This window comes from Sciurus carolinensis, chromosome 15 (genome assembly GCF_902686445.1).
Source record: "Sciurus carolinensis chromosome 15, mSciCar1.2, whole genome shotgun sequence".
NCBI classification, from domain to species: domain Eukaryota; kingdom Metazoa; phylum Chordata; class Mammalia; order Rodentia; family Sciuridae; genus Sciurus; species Sciurus carolinensis.
In genome coordinates this window covers 82350441-82369134 of record NC_062227.1, presented here as the reverse complement: position 1 = coordinate 82369134, position 18694 = coordinate 82350441, and the positions used below count along the sequence as shown (strand labels likewise).

At 49.7% G+C, this 18694-nt stretch overlaps 1 protein-coding gene across 4 annotated transcripts in view; it reads right to left on the bottom strand.

Moving 5' to 3' along the window:
• Atp9b (ATPase phospholipid transporting 9B (putative)) overlaps positions 1–18694 on the bottom strand; it is a 254531-nt gene that overhangs the window by 6851 nt on the left and 228986 nt on the right. For all 4 annotated transcript variants that reach the window (XM_047526605.1, XM_047526603.1, XM_047526604.1 and 1 more), the window contains 8 exons: positions 18511–18681; positions 15540–15638; positions 13706–13795; positions 11068–11212; positions 10754–10818; positions 9661–9816; positions 9379–9443; positions 6868–6976 (listed from right to left, as the gene is read on the bottom strand). In XM_047526605.1, the coding sequence (XP_047382561.1) occupies positions 6868–6976; positions 9379–9443; positions 9661–9816; positions 10754–10818; positions 11068–11212; positions 13706–13795; positions 15540–15638; positions 18511–18681 (900 nt within the window). The remainder of the gene's footprint in view (positions 1–6867; positions 6977–9378; positions 9444–9660; positions 9817–10753; positions 10819–11067; positions 11213–13705; positions 13796–15539; positions 15639–18510; positions 18682–18694) is intronic.

Below are 18694 nucleotides of genomic sequence, written 5' to 3'. Positions count from 1 at the left end.
GTGTTGATATGTGCACGTGAGCACGAGTGGATGAGAGTCAAGCTGCAACGTGTGTGTCACACCGACACGTATGTTGATGTGTGCACATGAGCACATGAATGAATGACAGCCAAGCTGTGTGAAACATGTGTGGGTCATATTGACACGCATGTTGATGTGTGCACATGAGTGGATGAGAGCCACGCTGTGAGTAACGTGTGTGGGTCACACTGACATGCAGTGTACATTGCATGCGAACAGTGTGTGGATGAGAGCCATGCTGCGTGTGCATGTATGGACCACACTGCTGTGCACAGAAGTGATGTAACTACACAGGAGCATGTTTGGCTGGAACTGGTACCAGCAGAGGGACATCCCAGAAGCTCATAAACACCAGGACTCCTTGGGACCTGCATTCATAACCACTTTTCTCATTACTGCATTTGCCGGTCCTATCTTCTCAATTTACAACACAAAACCTGGTTGTTATACTCACATAATAATGTCTTCAGAGGAGCCTTGAGAAGATGGATGAACAAGGCAATTAAAAAATGAGGAAAAAAGCAACAGACACACTCCAGTGGCTGCACTGACTGGATGCTGCCAGATTTCCAGAGCCTGTGTCCTGCTCCAGGCCAGTTCCTGACTCCTCCTTGGTCTTTGATGACCTGGACACTTCTCATACCACCCACCAGTCCTTTGATCTGGGTTTGCCTCTGAAGGACAAGGCAGTTGGGAAGGGCTCCCCTGATGAATGGCTGCTTATCCCTTGGTAATCAGTGAACATCTTGGGGAAGCCACTTTCAGCTGAGGCAAACAAAATACTTCTCTTCAATCTGTTTCCACAGCTCAGTTACCCTAAGGTACTTGTCAACAGCAGCTCCTGGGGGCTCTTGATTTGCTCCTTCACATTTACCACTGGGATTCTTCAGAAGGGAAGGGGCTTCTCTCTATCAGCCTGGATGCAGTCTGTTTACTGTACTCTTGGGTTGTAATGAGACCTTCGTCTCTTCTATTGATGACTGGGTCCCACTTTGGCCACTGAGAGGTCTTCGGGGTTGCTTCCTGTGCCATTTTGAAATCACTCTCATCATTACTGACTTTTTGAGCAGTTCCTTACTGTCTGGTATCATGGTGCTCCTGCCTGGCCTGGATCACAGGTCTGTTACCTGTTTGTACCTGTCCTACACCCAGGACACAGGTGCATGTACCACAGGGAGCCCACAGGCTGTGTACTGCTGCCTCTGACCTCTCAGCAGACCCCAGGTCATTCAGGCAGCTCCTTCCCTCCCACCCGCTCCAAGTGGTTTGGTGATCATTCACAGGTGTCACAGCCTGGTCCCTCTGGGGCAAGGCCCCACGGGTTCTGGCGTGCACGGCAGGTGTGCACACCACAGTGCCAGATGCAGCAGCCCCTTCTGGTAAACCCTTCCACCTGATCTGTTCTGGGTCCGACAGTTGTGTACTTCCCAGATTTCAGGTACAGGAATCCAGCGGATGTGGCATCTGGCCCTCCCCCAGTGAGAGGCACTCAGGACTCACCTGTGAGATGGATTGAAGGTCTCGCTCCTGCTGTTCCGACACTGCTCCAGCAGGGCCGCACCGTCACTGCTCTTTAGTTCCTGTAATGCCTATCCATCTGCTGGCCTGAGGACACCTGGCTGCTTCCAGTTTTTGGCAAGTATGACAAAACTGCCATAAACCTCGTGTACAGGATTTTAGTGAACACTTGGCTAGATACCTAGAATAGGACTGCTAGGTCACATAAATGTTGTTTGATTCTATAAGAAACTGCTGAACTGCTTCCAAAGAGGCTATACCACTCTGCCTTCCCACAGGCACGAACAGTCTTCCTTGGGAGTCATGTCCCCGAGCTTCTAGGCTGGCAGTGTTGTGCGTTTTGGCCATTCTAGCAGGTGTGTGGTTCTATCTTACTGTCACCTAAATTGGCAACTCCCAACAAAAAGTGATGCCAAGCATTTTTCATGTTTGACATCTGTGTATCATTTTTGGGATGGTATCTTTTGCTCACTTTTAAACTCGGTTGATTTCATGTTGAATTTTAAGGGTTCTTTATGCATTATGAATACAAGTCTTTTGTCCGATGTGTGACTTGAAGTAGTTCTTCCAGTCTATAGATTGTCTTTTCACATGCTAACTCTACCATTCACAGAGCAGATGTCTGTTTTATCATTTTTCCCCTTTATGAATCCTGCTTTTGACCTTATGTCTTATTTTTAAAGATCTCTGTCTATCCCAAGGTCATGCATATTTTCTCCTAGAAGGCTCACCATTTACATGGAGGCCATGGTCCATCACGAGTGACCCTGCACTTGGGATTCTCCTGAGGCACGTGGATGACCGACCAGCTGTCCTGATGCCATTTGTTGACAGTACTCTTCCTCCACTTGACTTCCGTGTCAAAGGCCAGTGATGTCCGTAGGTCTGTTTCTGGGCTTTCTGTCCTACTGATCTCCATCTATCCTTTGCCAATCAATGCACGGCCTGCTGTACAGTGAGGCTTGAAATCGGCTAGTAGTCTACCCATTTCCTAAATTGCTTTGCCAAACCCAGTTCCCCCGCCTTCCCATCTGAAGTCAGTATTCAACAGCACTCAGTTCCCACTCACAAACACGCCTTCACACCTTTCAGTCTCTAGCCCCGGTGTTGCGTGGTTCCAGCCCGAGGGTCTTGCCTGTGCTATCAGAGCTGCACTGGGTGCTCTGCCTGTTTGTGTATCACTGCAAATGCTGCAAATGATACTTACGCTTCTTCCGACTCAATTATTCACTGGTAGTATGCTGCATCAGAAATGACTTAAATTTTTTTCCCTTTCTTCGGAATTGTCTACATAGGGGAATTATGGCATCTACAAATATTTTATTTTCTACTTTCTAATCTCCATGTCTTTTCATTTCTGTTTTCTTGCCTTATGCACCATTATTTTTAAAAATTATGTAAGGGCACATTTCCAAAGGTAAAATCATTTTGAGTGGGCACAGTGGCACATGCCTGTAATTCCAGTGACTCAGAAGGCTGAGGCAGGAAGATGCAAGTTCAAGGTGAGTCTCAGCAATTTGAGGCCCTAAGTAACTTAATGAGACCCTTCTCAAAAGTATAAAATAAAAATTAAATAAAAAGGTCTAGGAATATAGGATAGCCTGTAGGAAGGTAGCTCAGTGTGTAAGAATGTAGCTCAGTGGTAAAGCATTCCTGGATTCAATCCCCAGCATCCCTGACCCATGTAAAAAGTCATTCTGTGAATATTCTCTAGAAAAGAAGAAACAGTGGAGTGGTCCTATGAGCTGGACTAGGGGTTGTGGTCCTAATTGTTCAATATAGTGCAGTGGTCCTAGTAGCTGGACACAGGGGAACCTCAGATTTGTGTAAAGATCAGCATGCTATTAACTACTTGATATCTTTGCAGATGGTACAAGTTGACAGGAAGCTGTGACCTGGCTGGCTTGGTTGGGCACAGTCACCTCTCTGGTCCTACTCCCTGCACTTGAGACTTAGTGGCTTGTGTGTATGTGTCTATCTGTGTGTGTATGTGTATATCTGTATGTGTGTGTGCGTGTGTGTATGTGTGTGTATGTGTGTGTGTGTGTGTGTGTGTGTGTGTGTGTGTGTGTGAGCTGGGGTACTGAGGGTTGAACTCAGGGGTGCTTTACCACTAAGCCACATCCCCAGCCCTTTCTATTTTTTGAGACAGGATCTCACTAAGTTGCCCAGGCTGGCCTTGGTCCTCCTACCTCAGTCTCCTGAGTTGCTGGGATTACAGGCATACTTATCAGCTTCTTCAGAGGTCACAGGCACCAGGCTACCTAGAGACACCAGCATGGTCATGAGGTGTGAGCACATCATTCTGTTGTCTCACTGGTGGTGTTTCACTGACTGAGCTCATCACGTTCAGCAGAGTGATTCAGAGCGAGTCTGGGCTTCAGAAGAGAACACCCAAGTGTTACCTTGCAAATGCATCACTTTTCCTAAGAACACCAACCATACGGTTTTATGAAAAAGAAAGGAATGTTGCATCTTTGTTTAGTTGATTTGTTCACTCCCTCATCCATTTGCTGATTACATACTAGACAGATACTACGTATCTCTGTTTCCACTGCCTCAACCATACCTGGTAATGGACACCAAAGAGTTGGTGTAATTTAGGCCACAGAGGCAGAGGAATAAGGGAATGTCTGAACTCAGGACTGACTGACCACATTAGAACAGTAAGGCAGATGTGTGACACCTGCATCACTTGTATTTCTAGACCAGTTATCAAATACAGAAGACCCAAGGTATTTTACTGAAGAGTACAGTACTTGCCCTAAGGCTGTGCAAGAGCTGTGCCCACCAAAGGTAAGTCATAAATTTACTGTGCCTTTGGATGAGTGGTGCACACGTGCTGGATAAACTGCAGTGGATGATCACTCATGACCCACGACCTACCTCACACTGCTGTGCCGTGCCAATGATCACTTGCTTAACTAGGAACTTGCCCTTTCCTTTCCTGCTGTTATCCAGGCTTGCTGACAGCAGAGGTTACACCTGTGCTTTTGCAGCCCTGGTACTGTACCTGCAACATCAGGATGCCTGCCTGGTGGTGACTGCAGCCTGCTTCAGCATGGCCAGCTCTGGCTACCAAGGTTGTTAGAGAAGGTGAAAAGGACAGCTAAACAGGTACATTGGCCAGTGATCAGACGGAATAAGAATCTTCAAAAAGTGCTTTAGCTTCAGTAAGAAAAACCCTCAGTTCTATCAACTTTTGTGGTTGAACACTTTTGTGCTACCTGTATTCAAAGGATTTGAAGAGTACTGGATTTTTAAAGAAATAGATACTACAAAGATAAAAAAAATAGATGTTTGGATCTTAAAGGAACATAGAGAAAAATGAGTGACTGAATTCTTGTCAAAAAAAAATATAGGACCAGTGTGTAGGATACTGAAGTGTTCCAAACCCCTGGCTGCCTAACAGAATGGAGACTCGGACACTGCCTGAGACACAACTCAGTCAGGCTGCATGCAATACCCTCCGTTAGTGGGCTCATCTAATGACAGCAAGCGCTGACTCCACAGCCACAGCCCAAGGCAAGGCAGATGCTGGTACCTGTCCACAGTCCTTGTTCCTGAATAATTTAGATATCCACAGAGGAAGATGCTGCTGGGTGGGACCCAGATCCGCACAGCCAGCAACAGTCATCCCATCCCTGGTGGCCTATGCTGCTGTTGTTACATCCTACGACTAAGCATCCTCATAACTTGGAGATCCTGACTGGGTTGGGCACCAACTGCCTAGGTGTATGGCTAGGAACTCTGGTCTTCTGCTTCTGATGAAGAGCTGGGTTCTGCCTGCCGTCTGTGAACCAGCATTGAGCAAACACTTGCGGAGTCCTGGAAATGGGGCCGTGCATAAACTATGGAAACAAATTCCTTGCCACAGCTCCTCATGGTTCTGGACCACTGACTCCACTCTGCACCATCACAGCGGCTTCATCATCTTGCACATTAACCACACATCCTCTAGGTGCCATGTGTGCAGCTGGGTGATCTCCCCAGTCACGTTATCAGCATGGTAATAATGCTGATATTTACACCTAGTTTTATGCACACCTAGCTGAACTAGGTCTATCTGTCCTGATTAAAGACATACAGGTTTTCAAGGAAGTTTACAAGCCTTCTTCCATCAAATCATTACAAAAATACCATGGAATTCAAAAGGTAACATGACTCACCAGGCACCACTCTGGTTAGCTAGTGGTCAGCAAGGCTACAGTCTGGTCTGTTAGTTAGTGGTAGATGGCCTAAAGTCTGTTAGTGATTAACTAGACAAGAGTCTAGCCTGTTAGTGGTCAACTGACTAGTCATCCATTAGTTTATGGTTAGCTGGAGTAGTCAATTCTGTTAGTCATTAACTGGATTAGAGTTTGATTGGTTAGTCTGGTTAGCTGACTAGCATCTGTTGTGGTCAGCTGGGCCAGAGTCTAGTCTGTTAGTTAGCAATCAGCTGGACCAGAATTTTGCTTCTTGAACACTGAATTCTTTCTTCCTTAAACCACAATGCTATACCACCAGTTCAACACTAAGGAGAACAACTCTGAGCTGATAATTTTGGGTTATCAGCTACAAACAGTTTGACTGGGGCAGGTGGGTTTTGTTCTCAGCGGTGGTTCAGGAGAAGCTTGCCATGTGGAAAATTTCAAAGCAACCAGAATTTATATCTGGAGAGCTGAGCTTTTCCTCTACTGTGTCCTTATGTTTTTCATGCAATAAAAATACACTTTTATATACAAACATGATAAATTCAAAACTGACTTCAGGAATACTCGACTTCTAACAGCACAGTGTCAAGTGAGTGGTTCTTTGTGTAGTCAGTTAATAGAAGCTTCTAGATGAACCCTCCCCTCACAGCATCACTGCAGAGCAGCACAGACATCTCAGGAACCGAGAGAGCACAATCGATCACTCTTCAGACATGATCTGAAGCCAACACTGGAGACTTGGGGATGCGCAGGAAAGGCCTGGCCACTGATGCCAGGGGCTTCTAGTTCTGGGAATGAATAAATACGAAGTGCCTCTTTGGGTAGGGACATCTATGCTGACCAGGTGGGGCACAGGTAGTGATGGTCCTTCACACAGAAATCAAGGCACACGCCCTTCTCAGTCTCCTAGGAGGCCTGCCTGCTGAGCTCACAGAAGCTCCAGCCATGGCTCAGTGTCGTTAAGTGCTGAACGTGTGTGCCACAGGAGCTCTACTGCAGACGCTGAGAGGTCCCCTCCCCTCGAGAGGGAATGTCAGAACCAACGAGAAGGGAGAAATACTTGCAAGGACAATGACTATTCCACAGGGCTTCACGACACACACGCATGCTGTCTGTGGGCAAAGGGCCATACCTTGGTGAGGTCCTTGTACAGCTCTGGGTAAAGAATCGCCATCTCTGGCTTCACATCTTGGTCCAGCACCAAGGAGAACACTGGAAACATGGTGTAGATAGTTGCATACCTTAGAGGCCAAGAGTATTTAGTTAGCCTGATAAATGTCTGCAACACAACTATAATTAGAGGAAAGTCGAAGTTCCAAAAACCAAAGATGTGCCATGAAAACAAGACAAAACACTGAAGTTGGTAACAAATAAGAACATTTCTGATAACTGGGCATTTACCCCACAGCAGAGTGGCATGTTCTGTAAGCCACACATGCTTACTGGGAGTGGAATCCATGTGAAAGTAGACTTTTCTTATTTAATACTTGCAGGCTGAGGTCGGGCTTCTCTGCAGTTGTCGTTTTAACATGGAAGCCCCCATGTCTCCCCCATCTCCCCACTGCCATGTCCTGCGGAACACTAGAACAGCCTTGCTGGCGGGATGCTGATGTGGACAGCGACCCCACAGAGACCCTGCCTCCCACCCGCCTCTTCGTTCAGCCCGGCAACACCTGCTCTCCATCTCTACCCACACGTCTCCTCTTGGACTACCATGTGAACAATTCGCTGCGTGGCAGGCAGCCTGTGGGGACTGGCTTCCTCACCTGCTTGGTCCCGGGAGGTGGCCCTGGATGTGGCTGCAAAACCAGCAGCCTGGTGGTGGATGAGTCCCTGCTGCTTAGTCACGCGTTTGTGTATTGCAGGGCACTGTGGTCACTCCAGGCTTTGGGTTATTACAAATAAAGCTGCAGTCAGCTTCCATTGCAAGGATTTTTCTTGTGAAGGTAAGCTTTCATTTATTTTGGACCAGAGTATCAACTGGTATAGCGTGTGTTGGTGATATGGCAGAGGCACCCTTGGGTCAGTGTGGATTTTCTGAGCTCTACGGTGGAATGTGGCATGTCCATTTCACACACCACCTGAGGCCCCGTAGGATAACTTCCTGTCAGATGAGGACACAGACTCTCCTGTGACTGGGAGGCAAAATGCACTTTCCATCTGAGGTGCGAGGCCCTCTTCCTCCTGATCATGCCATACTGTGGTCACATGACCATACTCCCTCTCCAGCCCCAGTGAAGGAGGCACTGCACGGGACCAAGCTCAGGACACTGAGATGGGAGATCATCCTGGCTTGCCTGGACAGGCCAGTCTGAACACAGGGAACCCCAGAAGAGGGGTAGTGCACTGTGGAGAGAGGCAGATGTGCTGGGAAGAATGGCAGGGACACAAGTTTGGCTGGAGGGTGGGTGAGATGGGGAGAGTGGGAATCCCAGGCGTGGCAGTCAGTGCAAGTGTTAGGTTCTTGTTCCGTGCGAGGTGCCCACGCCCCAGTCAGAGCCAGTGGTGAGTGCTGCCTGCCACGCCTGGGATTCCCACTCTCCCAGGAGTTCAGGGAATGGCCAGACGAGATAGCACTTCAGACAGACAGCCTGTGGTGAGTGGACCTGTGTGTTTCCTCTGCTGTCCTGGAGGGAGGCTGAGCACATGGGGAGGGGCTGGTACAAGTGTGCAGGAAGCCAGTTGCTGAGCCAAGCTTGGGTTGTACCTCCCACAAGCAAGACACTGAGCCAAGGCCTCTCTTCCATGCACAATGGGATGGGAGGGGGATGGACGCAGGTGGTGGCCCTGGTAACCAAGTTTCCAGGCTCTGCTCATGGGAGGCAGCCCTTGCTGGGGTAGGCGGTGAGCTCTGCAGATGCAGAGAGCAGCGGGGCATGGCCACCCACTAACATTCCTGCTGACCTCATCTCTGCATGACCACAGCGGGTGAAGAAGAGAGATCCCAACTTACTTGCTTTTAGAGGAAACTCCTGTCTTACAGATTTGGTGGCTAAGATCACCTAGCTTCACTTTAATTCATGTGCAGCACGCTTTGGTGTACTTGTTCAAGACATGACACTTGATCTTCAGACGTGAGGTTTCACTGCTGCTGGGGACAGACTCCTAGTGCCTGTTTTGGAACAGGTCATGTCTCACCCAAATTTAAGGAGGCAGAGAATCCAGTGCCTTTTGTCCTGTGTGCTTCCTGGCTGGTGGCTGGTCAGGACCCCATCTTGAGGACCCACTTTCCTGCCAGGACAGGGACAGGCTTTAAGAGGCCTGCAGCTGGCCCTGTTGGCTCCACTCTGGGGAGGGCAGCCTCCGCACACGACTACCCCTTGGCTCTGCACCTCTCAAATGCCATGGAGTCCTTTTACAAGATTTCAGTGCCATCCCAGTTCCTGACACAAATCACGCTTCCCCGTGAAAACACAATCTTGTGAGAAATGAAGCAGCAGTTGCAAGAGGCACGAGTGTGCAGGTCCCAAGTTCTCCAAGCACGACATCAGCATTCACACAAGTGGTGCCCAGCCCACAGGCCCACTGTGGGAGAGAGGACACACAACTGCCCAGAACATCGCCTAATATTCCACACGTGTTTTTCAAAATAAAAGTTCTCCCCTAGTGATGCTGGGTACCATGAGCAATGAACTGCACTTACCCCACCATGAGGAATCCCTGGTACAGGGGGACAGATGCAAAGTAGAAGACTGAAGAGAATACAGCCTTAAAGACAGAAAACCTTAAGTTAGAAACAGTCACCATTGGTCACTTGTACATCACTTTGCATGCAGGCTCTCAGAGTGTGTAATCATTAATAGCTAATTAAAAATACAGCAACAGCCAATGAAACTGAGTGGGCATGGACTCCTTTGTAACACTGCTGTCTCTTCTAAGTGCTCACACCCTCTGCAGGCACCCTGGGAACACAAAGCCTAAGTACCTGCATCGTAGAGATAATGAGGCCCCTGTGCATGACGAACTGGCCGAGAGCCGCTGACCTCTTGTAGCTGTTCCGTCCGTGCACCATGAGCAGCCTGCCGACGTGTCTGAACTGTGTGATGGAAAAGTCCGCAGCCAGCGAGGCCTGCTTCCCCTCCTGGAGCAGAAACACACATGGGCACCTCTGCAAAATGCTACGCTGCAGACCACATGCACTACAAGCTGAGTTTGGGAACTTGGCCTAAACTGAAGGAAGCCTGCAGCTCCTCCTGACAGCTCTGGAAGCTCCTCACAGTGTGTCCCAGGCACCAGGTGCTGTGGGGGTCATAAGAGTCTGTACTGGCACCTGTGTGTGGGCATCAGGAGGAGCTGCTCACCAGTGCTGCTGAAGAAACGGCTCTAGCACTCAATCAGCAGCACGGAAGTGAGGCAAAGGGGCAGCAGGGACAGTGCACTCAAGGCCCCTCTCCACACCTCCGCTCTCACGTCTGGAAGCAGTCCGCCTCCTGCTTCTCGAATGTACTATAAGACACCTGAGACAAAGCAGTCAAGGGAAGAGCCAACTCAAGATGGTGAACACTCCAGGACTTTCTGATATGTTCCCCCTTAAGCCGCAGTAAGAGCTGTGACTCAAGGCTGGCAGGAAGACAAACCACACCCTGGCTCAGGGGACCAGGGGACAGGGATGCCCATGCAGAGGAACTGGTGGATCAGAGAGGAGAGCAGATGTGGAGCTGCAGGGAACAAGGGAGGCATGTGGGACACTCTAGCCCTGCCCCATGCACAGGTGTCTTGGAGGACAAGTCCAGCAGGCCACGAGAACCAGGGTGGCTGAGGGCGTGCACCCCACTTGGGTTACGAGCGTCTCAGGCGCTGCGTCTTGGGGTAGAGAACACAAGGGAGGGACTGTGACCTGCCTCTCTCTTACTCAAGTGCGTGGCTCAGGGCCTGGACAGTGAGGGCCTTAAATAATTGCTGACCCACTACGCGCTGACTCCATGCAGAGCCGATGTACCCTAAAGGCAGGAGTGGATGGTGCATGTGTCAGCACATGAGGATGTGATTAAGATACTGAAATGAGGAGATGCACCTACCTTTCCCTCGATGCCAATGCCACAATCTGCTGCCTGGATCATGCTCACATCATTTCCTCCGTCGCCTGAGAAGGGCGAGAGGTCAGGAAATTAAATGAATAACACACCTACCCATCATGGTGTCTTCTGTGTCCGTTGGGGCTGTTCAAGGATTCTCAGTAACACAGATAGCCTCAGTCTAGTTCTAGAGAGGGAACACGGTTTTGCCTGCGACGTCAAGAAGCCAGTTGCTCTTAGAGTTTTGCTGCTGAGGAGGGAGGAGGTTTCCGTCCTGACAGCTGTCCTGCCCCCCAGCTGGAGGCCCCGTGGCTCACCGATGGCGCAGGTGCGCCTCCCCGTGTGCTGTCGCAGCAGTGAGACGATGTGGGCCTTCTGGGTGGGCGAGCAGCGGCAGCACACCACAGCAGGGCACTGGCAGGCCAGCTCCACCAGCTCGTGCTCGTAATACTTGAGGCAGACCTGCAAGACAGAGCGCCGCCCGCCCCGTGCCAATGCACCGTTCTGCGGCCGAGCGCAGGGTCAGAGTGGACCTGGGGCTGGAAAACCATGGCCTTTCTCAATCTGTGTGCACTTGCATTTTCTGGGTCATTATCTGTGACCACACCTGCCCTGTCCTGGGCTGGGGATGTGGAAGCCAGTGGGCCCCCAGCCCTGCAGGAGGAGGAAGGGTGAGGTGGGGGAGACTAGTGTATGAAGGCCATGGTGGGAAAGAGCACAGAGGCTGCAGAACTAAGGGCCACCAGGAAGGGAAGGCACGCCAAGGGTGGTCAGGCCCAAAGCTAGTGGCCATGGACATCCTGAGGCTTCTCCAAGCTGATGGGACTGAGGCCAGTCTTTGGGCCACTTGGGGAAACCCTCTTGAGATGATTTCAGTCCCTCTTTATGAGTGCTGTGCTGATAAAGACCCCTGACTGACCTGTGATATCAAGTGCTCAGCACCCCTGCCAAAGACCAGGGGATGTCCTGCCCTGGTGGAGAAAACCAAACCCCTGACTCGCTGCCTGGAGGGAGCTCTGAAATGTTCCCCTAGCACAAAGGACAAGCATCAGATTCCAGGTCCTCAGACCAGAGGAACCAAAGCTCAGAGAAGAGCCTCTGTCTTTCTCCATAGCCACTGGCTGCATACCAGGGCACACTGCTGTAGGCTGTGCAAAGCACCCTGAGCAGCAGGCCGGGAAGCTGGTGCTGAGCCACTTCTGCCCGTCTGAGCAGGGCCTGTGGCACTGGTATCTCCTGTCATCTTCTCTTCTGTCCTCAGGGACAAAGAAGCCCAAAGCCACACTTGCAGACATACCCCGTGGCCACAAGGTGTTCACTCTTACACAGCTCTACTGTTTTATTTTCCTTTGCTTTGATGTTATCATTTGCGTGATTTTATTCTCACCTAAAACATTCATTTTGGGTTAGTCATCTGAACCCTCTTCAGAACTCCCAAACTTCAGAATATAAGAACATAAATGCCATTCATCCACCAATGAACTCAACCAAAGTCACATTCTAACTGTACAGGGAGCACAGCAAGGAAGGAGGACAGAGCTTGGATGGTGCTCAGCAGGCACTACCTAGATGTGCTTTACACACACTATTACTTGGAGACATGGCAAACTATGAGAACCAAGTGGTCTTCAGTGTGTGCTGGGAATAGGAGGATGGGAAGTGGGAGCCATGGTGGGACAGTCTGGCACTAAAACCATAAGCCTGCAAAGATGGAACACACACAGTAAGTATAAATAACACTAACCAACATGGTAGAGACAGGAAAGTGCCCTGCGCCCAGGGAAGAGGACCTGGTGCCCATGGGGCCAAACAGGGAGCGCCATAGAGAGACAGACTGTGATGGCCAAGGGGCGGGGTGCCGTACTCCACCCCAGGCAAGCGAGGAAGCGGCCATCACTCCAGTGAGCCCAGTGAGGTGCAGGGTGGCACCATTGGACTAGCCACTTCAGACTCCACACCTACACCCTCTGAAGCCATCTCTTGAGGTCTTCCACTGGACTCAGAGATGGCAACATCCAGTCAGGATGGTGTTCTGGATAGCAAGGAACCACTTCCTGGGCCCAAGGTGGCACATCTACTCAGGGTGCCAGGGCCACCTCCCTGGCCTGAGCTGCACCAGCATGACCCTTGGTCCCAGGACTCAAGCCTCTGCTACTTCTACATCGAGGCAGAATCCAGGCGGGCTCCCTGACCTGCTCAGCAAGGAGAGCAGCTAAAGTGGTGCCCTTGGTGGTCAGGGGTCAGTAAGAAGCCTCATGGCCCCAGGGCCGACTTTGGGGTGCACTGCTTGGGGGAAACCAGCAGCACACGCGATCTGAGTACGGTAGTGAGCCCTATGCAAAGAGGGGTGGAGAGCGACCAGCCAGTCCTGGACCAGCCCAGCACCAGATCTGGGCATGAAGTGACCCTCCCACACTGGAATGGCTGGGGCTGGGTTCTAGTCAAGTCACCTCCACCTGGGTGCTTCCTGCAATCCCTCTCAGGACTTGTGCACTCCCAGCACCCTGGGGGTCAAGAGGAGGGCAGAGGGGACTAGAGAGCACTTTCCCTGACTAGGAGCCCTGGGGTGACCCACATGTGCCTGGGTCACTGGCTTAGATAAACAGAGGTCCCACACCAAGGGTGCAGGGAGGCTAGGGTTAGCAAGAGGCAGGGGTCCAGGTCAGCTGAAATCGCCAGCCTCTGGACAGTGGGCGTGGGCGAGCACACACGCTCAGCCCTGACTGCACAGTCGCCAGGGCCTCGGGGGTGACAGGAGGACAAGAGAGCAGAGAGGCAGGGCCACCCCACAGCCAAGCCACTCAAGAAGCTCTGGTCCACTGGAAGGGCAGACACTGCTGGGGTTTAGCCTTGCCTCAGAAGACAGACAGACAGACAGACACATGCTGTGTTAGGGTCCAGCCTTGCCTCAGGAGACAGACAGACAGACACATGCTTGTTGGGGTCCAGTCTTACCTCCAGGGAGTCCCCTGAGATGACCAGTGCACAATCGTGCTTCCTTCTAAATGCATTCAGCTCCAAATGGGCCTCTCCCCGGCTGGTCACCTACATTAGGGGAGAAAAGGTTATCACAAGTTAGAAGTCTTCTTGGGTAGAGCGACCGACTACTAGGCTGCGAGTCAAGGACTCACGTGGGGCCTTTAACAGTGTCTAGAACCTCAAGCCGCTTACAGGAACCCTAAACAAAGTCCCTTCACGTTTCCACTGTGCTCTGGCATGGCCATCTTTAGCAGACTGTTTTTGGATTTGCTGCAAATGACAGCAGGAGGCTTGGGAACACAGGGAAAGCAGCCTGCCCCAGAGAGAAGCACCCCTGAGTGGTGCCCAGCTGGCCACCGCCTCTCTCAGGTCTAGTGGGGTCTGCTGAGACAGGGGTTGGCGACCCCTGTGTTCTAGGAGTCGGGCAGTGTGGGGTGAAGGTGAGATGGCATTCTTTACCAGGAAAGCAGATGGTTTTTTTAAAAATATAAAATGAAGATCACATTTATTATCAAAAGTAGCATAAAAGCACATAGTGCTTACAAAAATGATTTTTGATAGTAAAATACTTGTTTGACGACATCCTGATATTTGTGGGAACACCACACTATTGCTCTGTGGACCCCCGGCCCAAGGAGGCAGGGTCCTCGGCCACAGGCGAGGGGAGAGGCGCAGCTGCTGGAGGTCCTGTTTTAAGGATCTCTGCTGTCAGCATGGAGTTGTGGGATGCTTCTGTGAAATCACCCTGTGTCCCTCCCTGCCTTGGCTTTCCCTCCATCCCGTTAGTTTGTGTGTGGTGTCTGAAGGATTAAGCAATCTTAAAGAGTAAAATTAATTCATAATCTTGAAATATCATTGATTTTAGAATGAAAAGATGTCAGAAACCAAGGTATGAATTTTCAACATTCTTTCTGTGGAGATTTTATAGGGAATAAAAGAAATGTTACAGGGAGTGAAATAAATTAAGCTTCACGTGGTTCACATTAATCTCAGACTCATCTGTAAATAGGTAGGTTATTGTGAAAAATTTAATTTGTGGTGCTATAACATTGAAAAGTCAACAAAAATTGATCGAAAGTTTTATCAGAAGCATTAATAATTTAATTGCAAATAGTAGTCTGCAGGGCCTAATTTGCGATTCTGATGCTTCAAAACAAAATGCATTTACATGTAAATGACTCTCAAACAGCCATTTCTGTAGGTGCCAGAGCTGCATTCAGACAGCTACAGACCACAGTGTCTGTTCACCCACCATCAATCAAAGCGGAAGAACTTTTATTTTTGTGTGAATTAAATTTAGTCATAACTAATACATACAGTAAACACATAAATTTAGATAACTTCTATTAACTTTCTTTGAGCCAATTAAGGAAGAACATTTAATATGAAAACGGCAGCAGTTTAAATACTTATTCCTACTTTGTGCTTAGAATTTGTTTCACAAGAGCCACCACTGAGTTACATGTAATATGTATAACTAATAGGAAAATGTATTTTAAAATAAATATACATCTTATATATTGCAGGTGGGTATGTCTATTTAAAAACAGCAATAAATAATACTAAGAATATAACAGAAAAATGCTTTTGAATTTAGAGCTTGGTCACTCTATCAAAAAGCCACCTTTTTATTACATTTAATGTAACTAAAAAAACTATTTTATAAGTTGAGTAAGAAAAAAATGAGAGCATTTCTTTTTAAAAATCTATTTAGTAATTAATAATTGCATATATACATTTTCACAAAAAACAATTTTTAAGTGTGAGATAAAACATTTAAAAATTCAAAATGATTCAGAAACATACTTACGGGTCTAAAAATATGAATGTCTTGTGATCTAGACACCAAATGTGAACTTTTGGCAATGCAAGTAGCTGTCTCCAGTTTATCGCCTGTTAGCATCCATATCTATGAAACAATTTAAACTGGTGAACTTCAAGAATGCAATGACACTTTGTGTCTTAAAAGTGTCTGCTGTGAACAGGTGCCCATATGCCCCTGTTCATGGCATCACGACAACAGCCCAAAGGTGAAGCAACCCACATCCACGACAGATGAAGCACAGCCAGGATGTGGCCCACCATTCCACGGCACATCATTCAGCCTAACAAGGAAGGAAGTCCTGGCGCACAGGGCAACACAGGTGGACCCTGAGGACGCTACGGAAGGGAAGTAACCCAGATGCAAGAGGACAGAGTGATTCCACTTATACAAGGTCCCCAGAGAAGTCACATCTATAGACAGAAAACTGAACGGTGTGCACAGGGGCTGGGGAGCTGGTGTTTAATGGGGACAGACTTTCACTCTGAGGAGACGGAAAGCTCTGGAGTTGGGTGGTGGTGATGGCTGCACGACACTGTGGAGCTCTCCATGCACTGAAAAGTGGCGCGTGGCAGGTTTCGCTGCGTCTATGCTGACTTGCTTAGGCCACGAGTCAGAGCAAAGTGAGTCGGATGTGGCCATGAGGTGCAGAGGCACGTGACTAGCAACTGGGTGTGCCAGTCACACATGGCTGACACCTGTAGTCACCCAAGGGTAACCTTCACACAGCCTTCCATCCAAACCGACAGGGTGGATGAGGTGGCACCCAGTGCTAGCAAGATCACGGAGAACGCTGTTCCAGCTCACTGAGTTTCCAGGTGGAAGGTGAAGCTCCAACGGTCAGGTGGCCCATAGCTAAGCCAGAAGTCACTTACATCATGTAAAACATTTGAACCAAGCTACTTTTCCATTTTAAAAAACTGCATATACACGCACATAATACATTGCATACGCCTGCAAACTATAAAACAGCAAAATTATCAGGGCATTTTATATCAAGATGTTTTATATAACATCAAAAAACTTCCTGTAAAATTCTTATCGTTAGAATTTCTCAAATTTCTTATGTATCATACAAAAGGACAGGTTTTTGGAAACAGAAAACAAACAAAAAAGCACATGGAATACTGATTATTTGCTCAGACGTGATCCAGCTGTGGCTCTTCTCCTTGCCTGAAGACTTGGGCTTTCCATTCCTTTCACACACCTTCACTGACTTTAGTGGAACAAAGACGAGTAGCGTGAACAAGAACCTCCTCTGCTTAGCAAAGGTCAGCAGGAACCATGTGGGAGGCCTGCCCGAGATGCACCTTCCCCTTCAAGGACGATCTGGAGTCAGGCTGGACACGACATACAGAGAGAGGGGGTCTGCTCCTTTAGACGGAAAGTCTCCCACAGTTTAGCAAGGAGTACCAATGCCCAAACCTCTGTACTGGCACATTCACTACCCTAACACGTGGACAATCTGGCACGAGTGACTGAGAAACAGACTGAAGACGTTTAAAGTCAATGGGCTGTATGTGTCTAACTTGTCACACTCTTTGCAGGTGTGCTGGCTGAAAGACTTGGGTGATTTTAGACACCCAGTCTCAACCCTTCTCCCCAGTGGAGGTCCTGTGGGGAGGCTCTGCCCACCATGCAGCCTCAGGGCGTGCTGTCTGCTGTCCCCAGAGCACCCCGGCCTTCCCACAGAAGCTCCTTGGAACAGAGGGCTGGGTGGGGCAGTGAGGCCGGGTACCGCTTTGCCTCCCACTCAGTTCGCCTTTCTCCTCTAGCTAGAGGTTTTCTTTCATGGACAAGTTGTATTCTTTTCTATCCTCCAAAGTAGGTCCCAAATCCTTGAGGCAGTATTAAAATAAATGTCCTCAACCAGTCTGTCATTGAACTCTCAACTTCAATGAAACCGTGAGCTAAGAAAGCAGTTTCCTAAAATACAAAGCTTGCACCACCAAGTGCTAGCTCCCCAGGACTTAAAGACCTCAACAGTCAGAAGACAGGAGGGCCGGTTAGCACACAGGGAAAAGGACAGTTGGCCACATGACTCCAGAGGAAAATGCACCACAGAGCTCAACTCAAACTCGATGAACTCATCATGAGAGACCTGTTGGCTGCCAACCTGCAGCTGTGGAGTGCTAGGAACTGGGGGCTATGTTGGCAAGGGCACCCTGGAGGGCATGGCAGAGCCTCCCAGGCCTGAGTCAGCGGTGAGTCTGACAAGCAGCCAGGGGGAGGAAAGCATTCTTGCCTTTGCCTTGCAGGCTTATGCCATCTCTGTGAGAGACCTGGCTGCCGAGCTCAGCAGCTGGAGAGGAGTGTGAGAGGGCACGCTGCTGCCCCAGTGTGTTTGAGTCCTAGACAACGTGAAAGCACCAACATGAAAGCACCTCTTCAGACACGATGGAATGTACAGACAGCGCAGGCTCATGAACATCCTCTTAATGATGGAGGCCCCTGGCCAGGGGATCCTGCATGTGCACGGATGGCACGTGAGACACTGTCCCTGGGAGGCTGGGGTTCTCCCCTCCTCACCTCACCCAGCATGTGCTGCCTGTGGCAGAAGCCACGGGGGCAACTTGGGTTGGGGAGCCTCTGAGGATTTCAGGACAAGTGCTTATCCTCAGTCCTGGTGACACAGGATTCTGCCCAACAGGCTGATGGCAAGTGAGAAGCTTGGTTTGAAGAGCCTTGGTCCAGCCACAGACATCAGGCAGGGGCTGTGGGCCTCACAACTCTCAGAAGTGTGCACATCACGTGCAGGGACAGAACCAGGGAAAGCAGAGGGAGGTCTGGAGGCAGGGCAATGGGCACACTGCTGGATGTCCAGCTAAGGGTGAGGAACAATGGGGGCCTGGGGTAGCTTTGTTCACCACATTCTTCCACCCACCAGCCCAGTAGTGTCACAGAAGAATACTCCAAAGGAAAAAAGCCATTTCCTTAACAGGAAGGGATCCCGCAGTACCTTGATCCCAGCGTTGCGCAGCATCTCCAGCGTGGGCCTCACGTCCGCCTGCAGCTGGTCCTCCACCCCAGTGAGGCACAGCAGCTCCATGTCCCTCTCCAGGCTTTCCACCACCGCAGCCACCTTCAGCATTCGGTCGTGGAGACTCAGTTTGGCTTGACTGTATCGGCTCTGGGACAGAGGA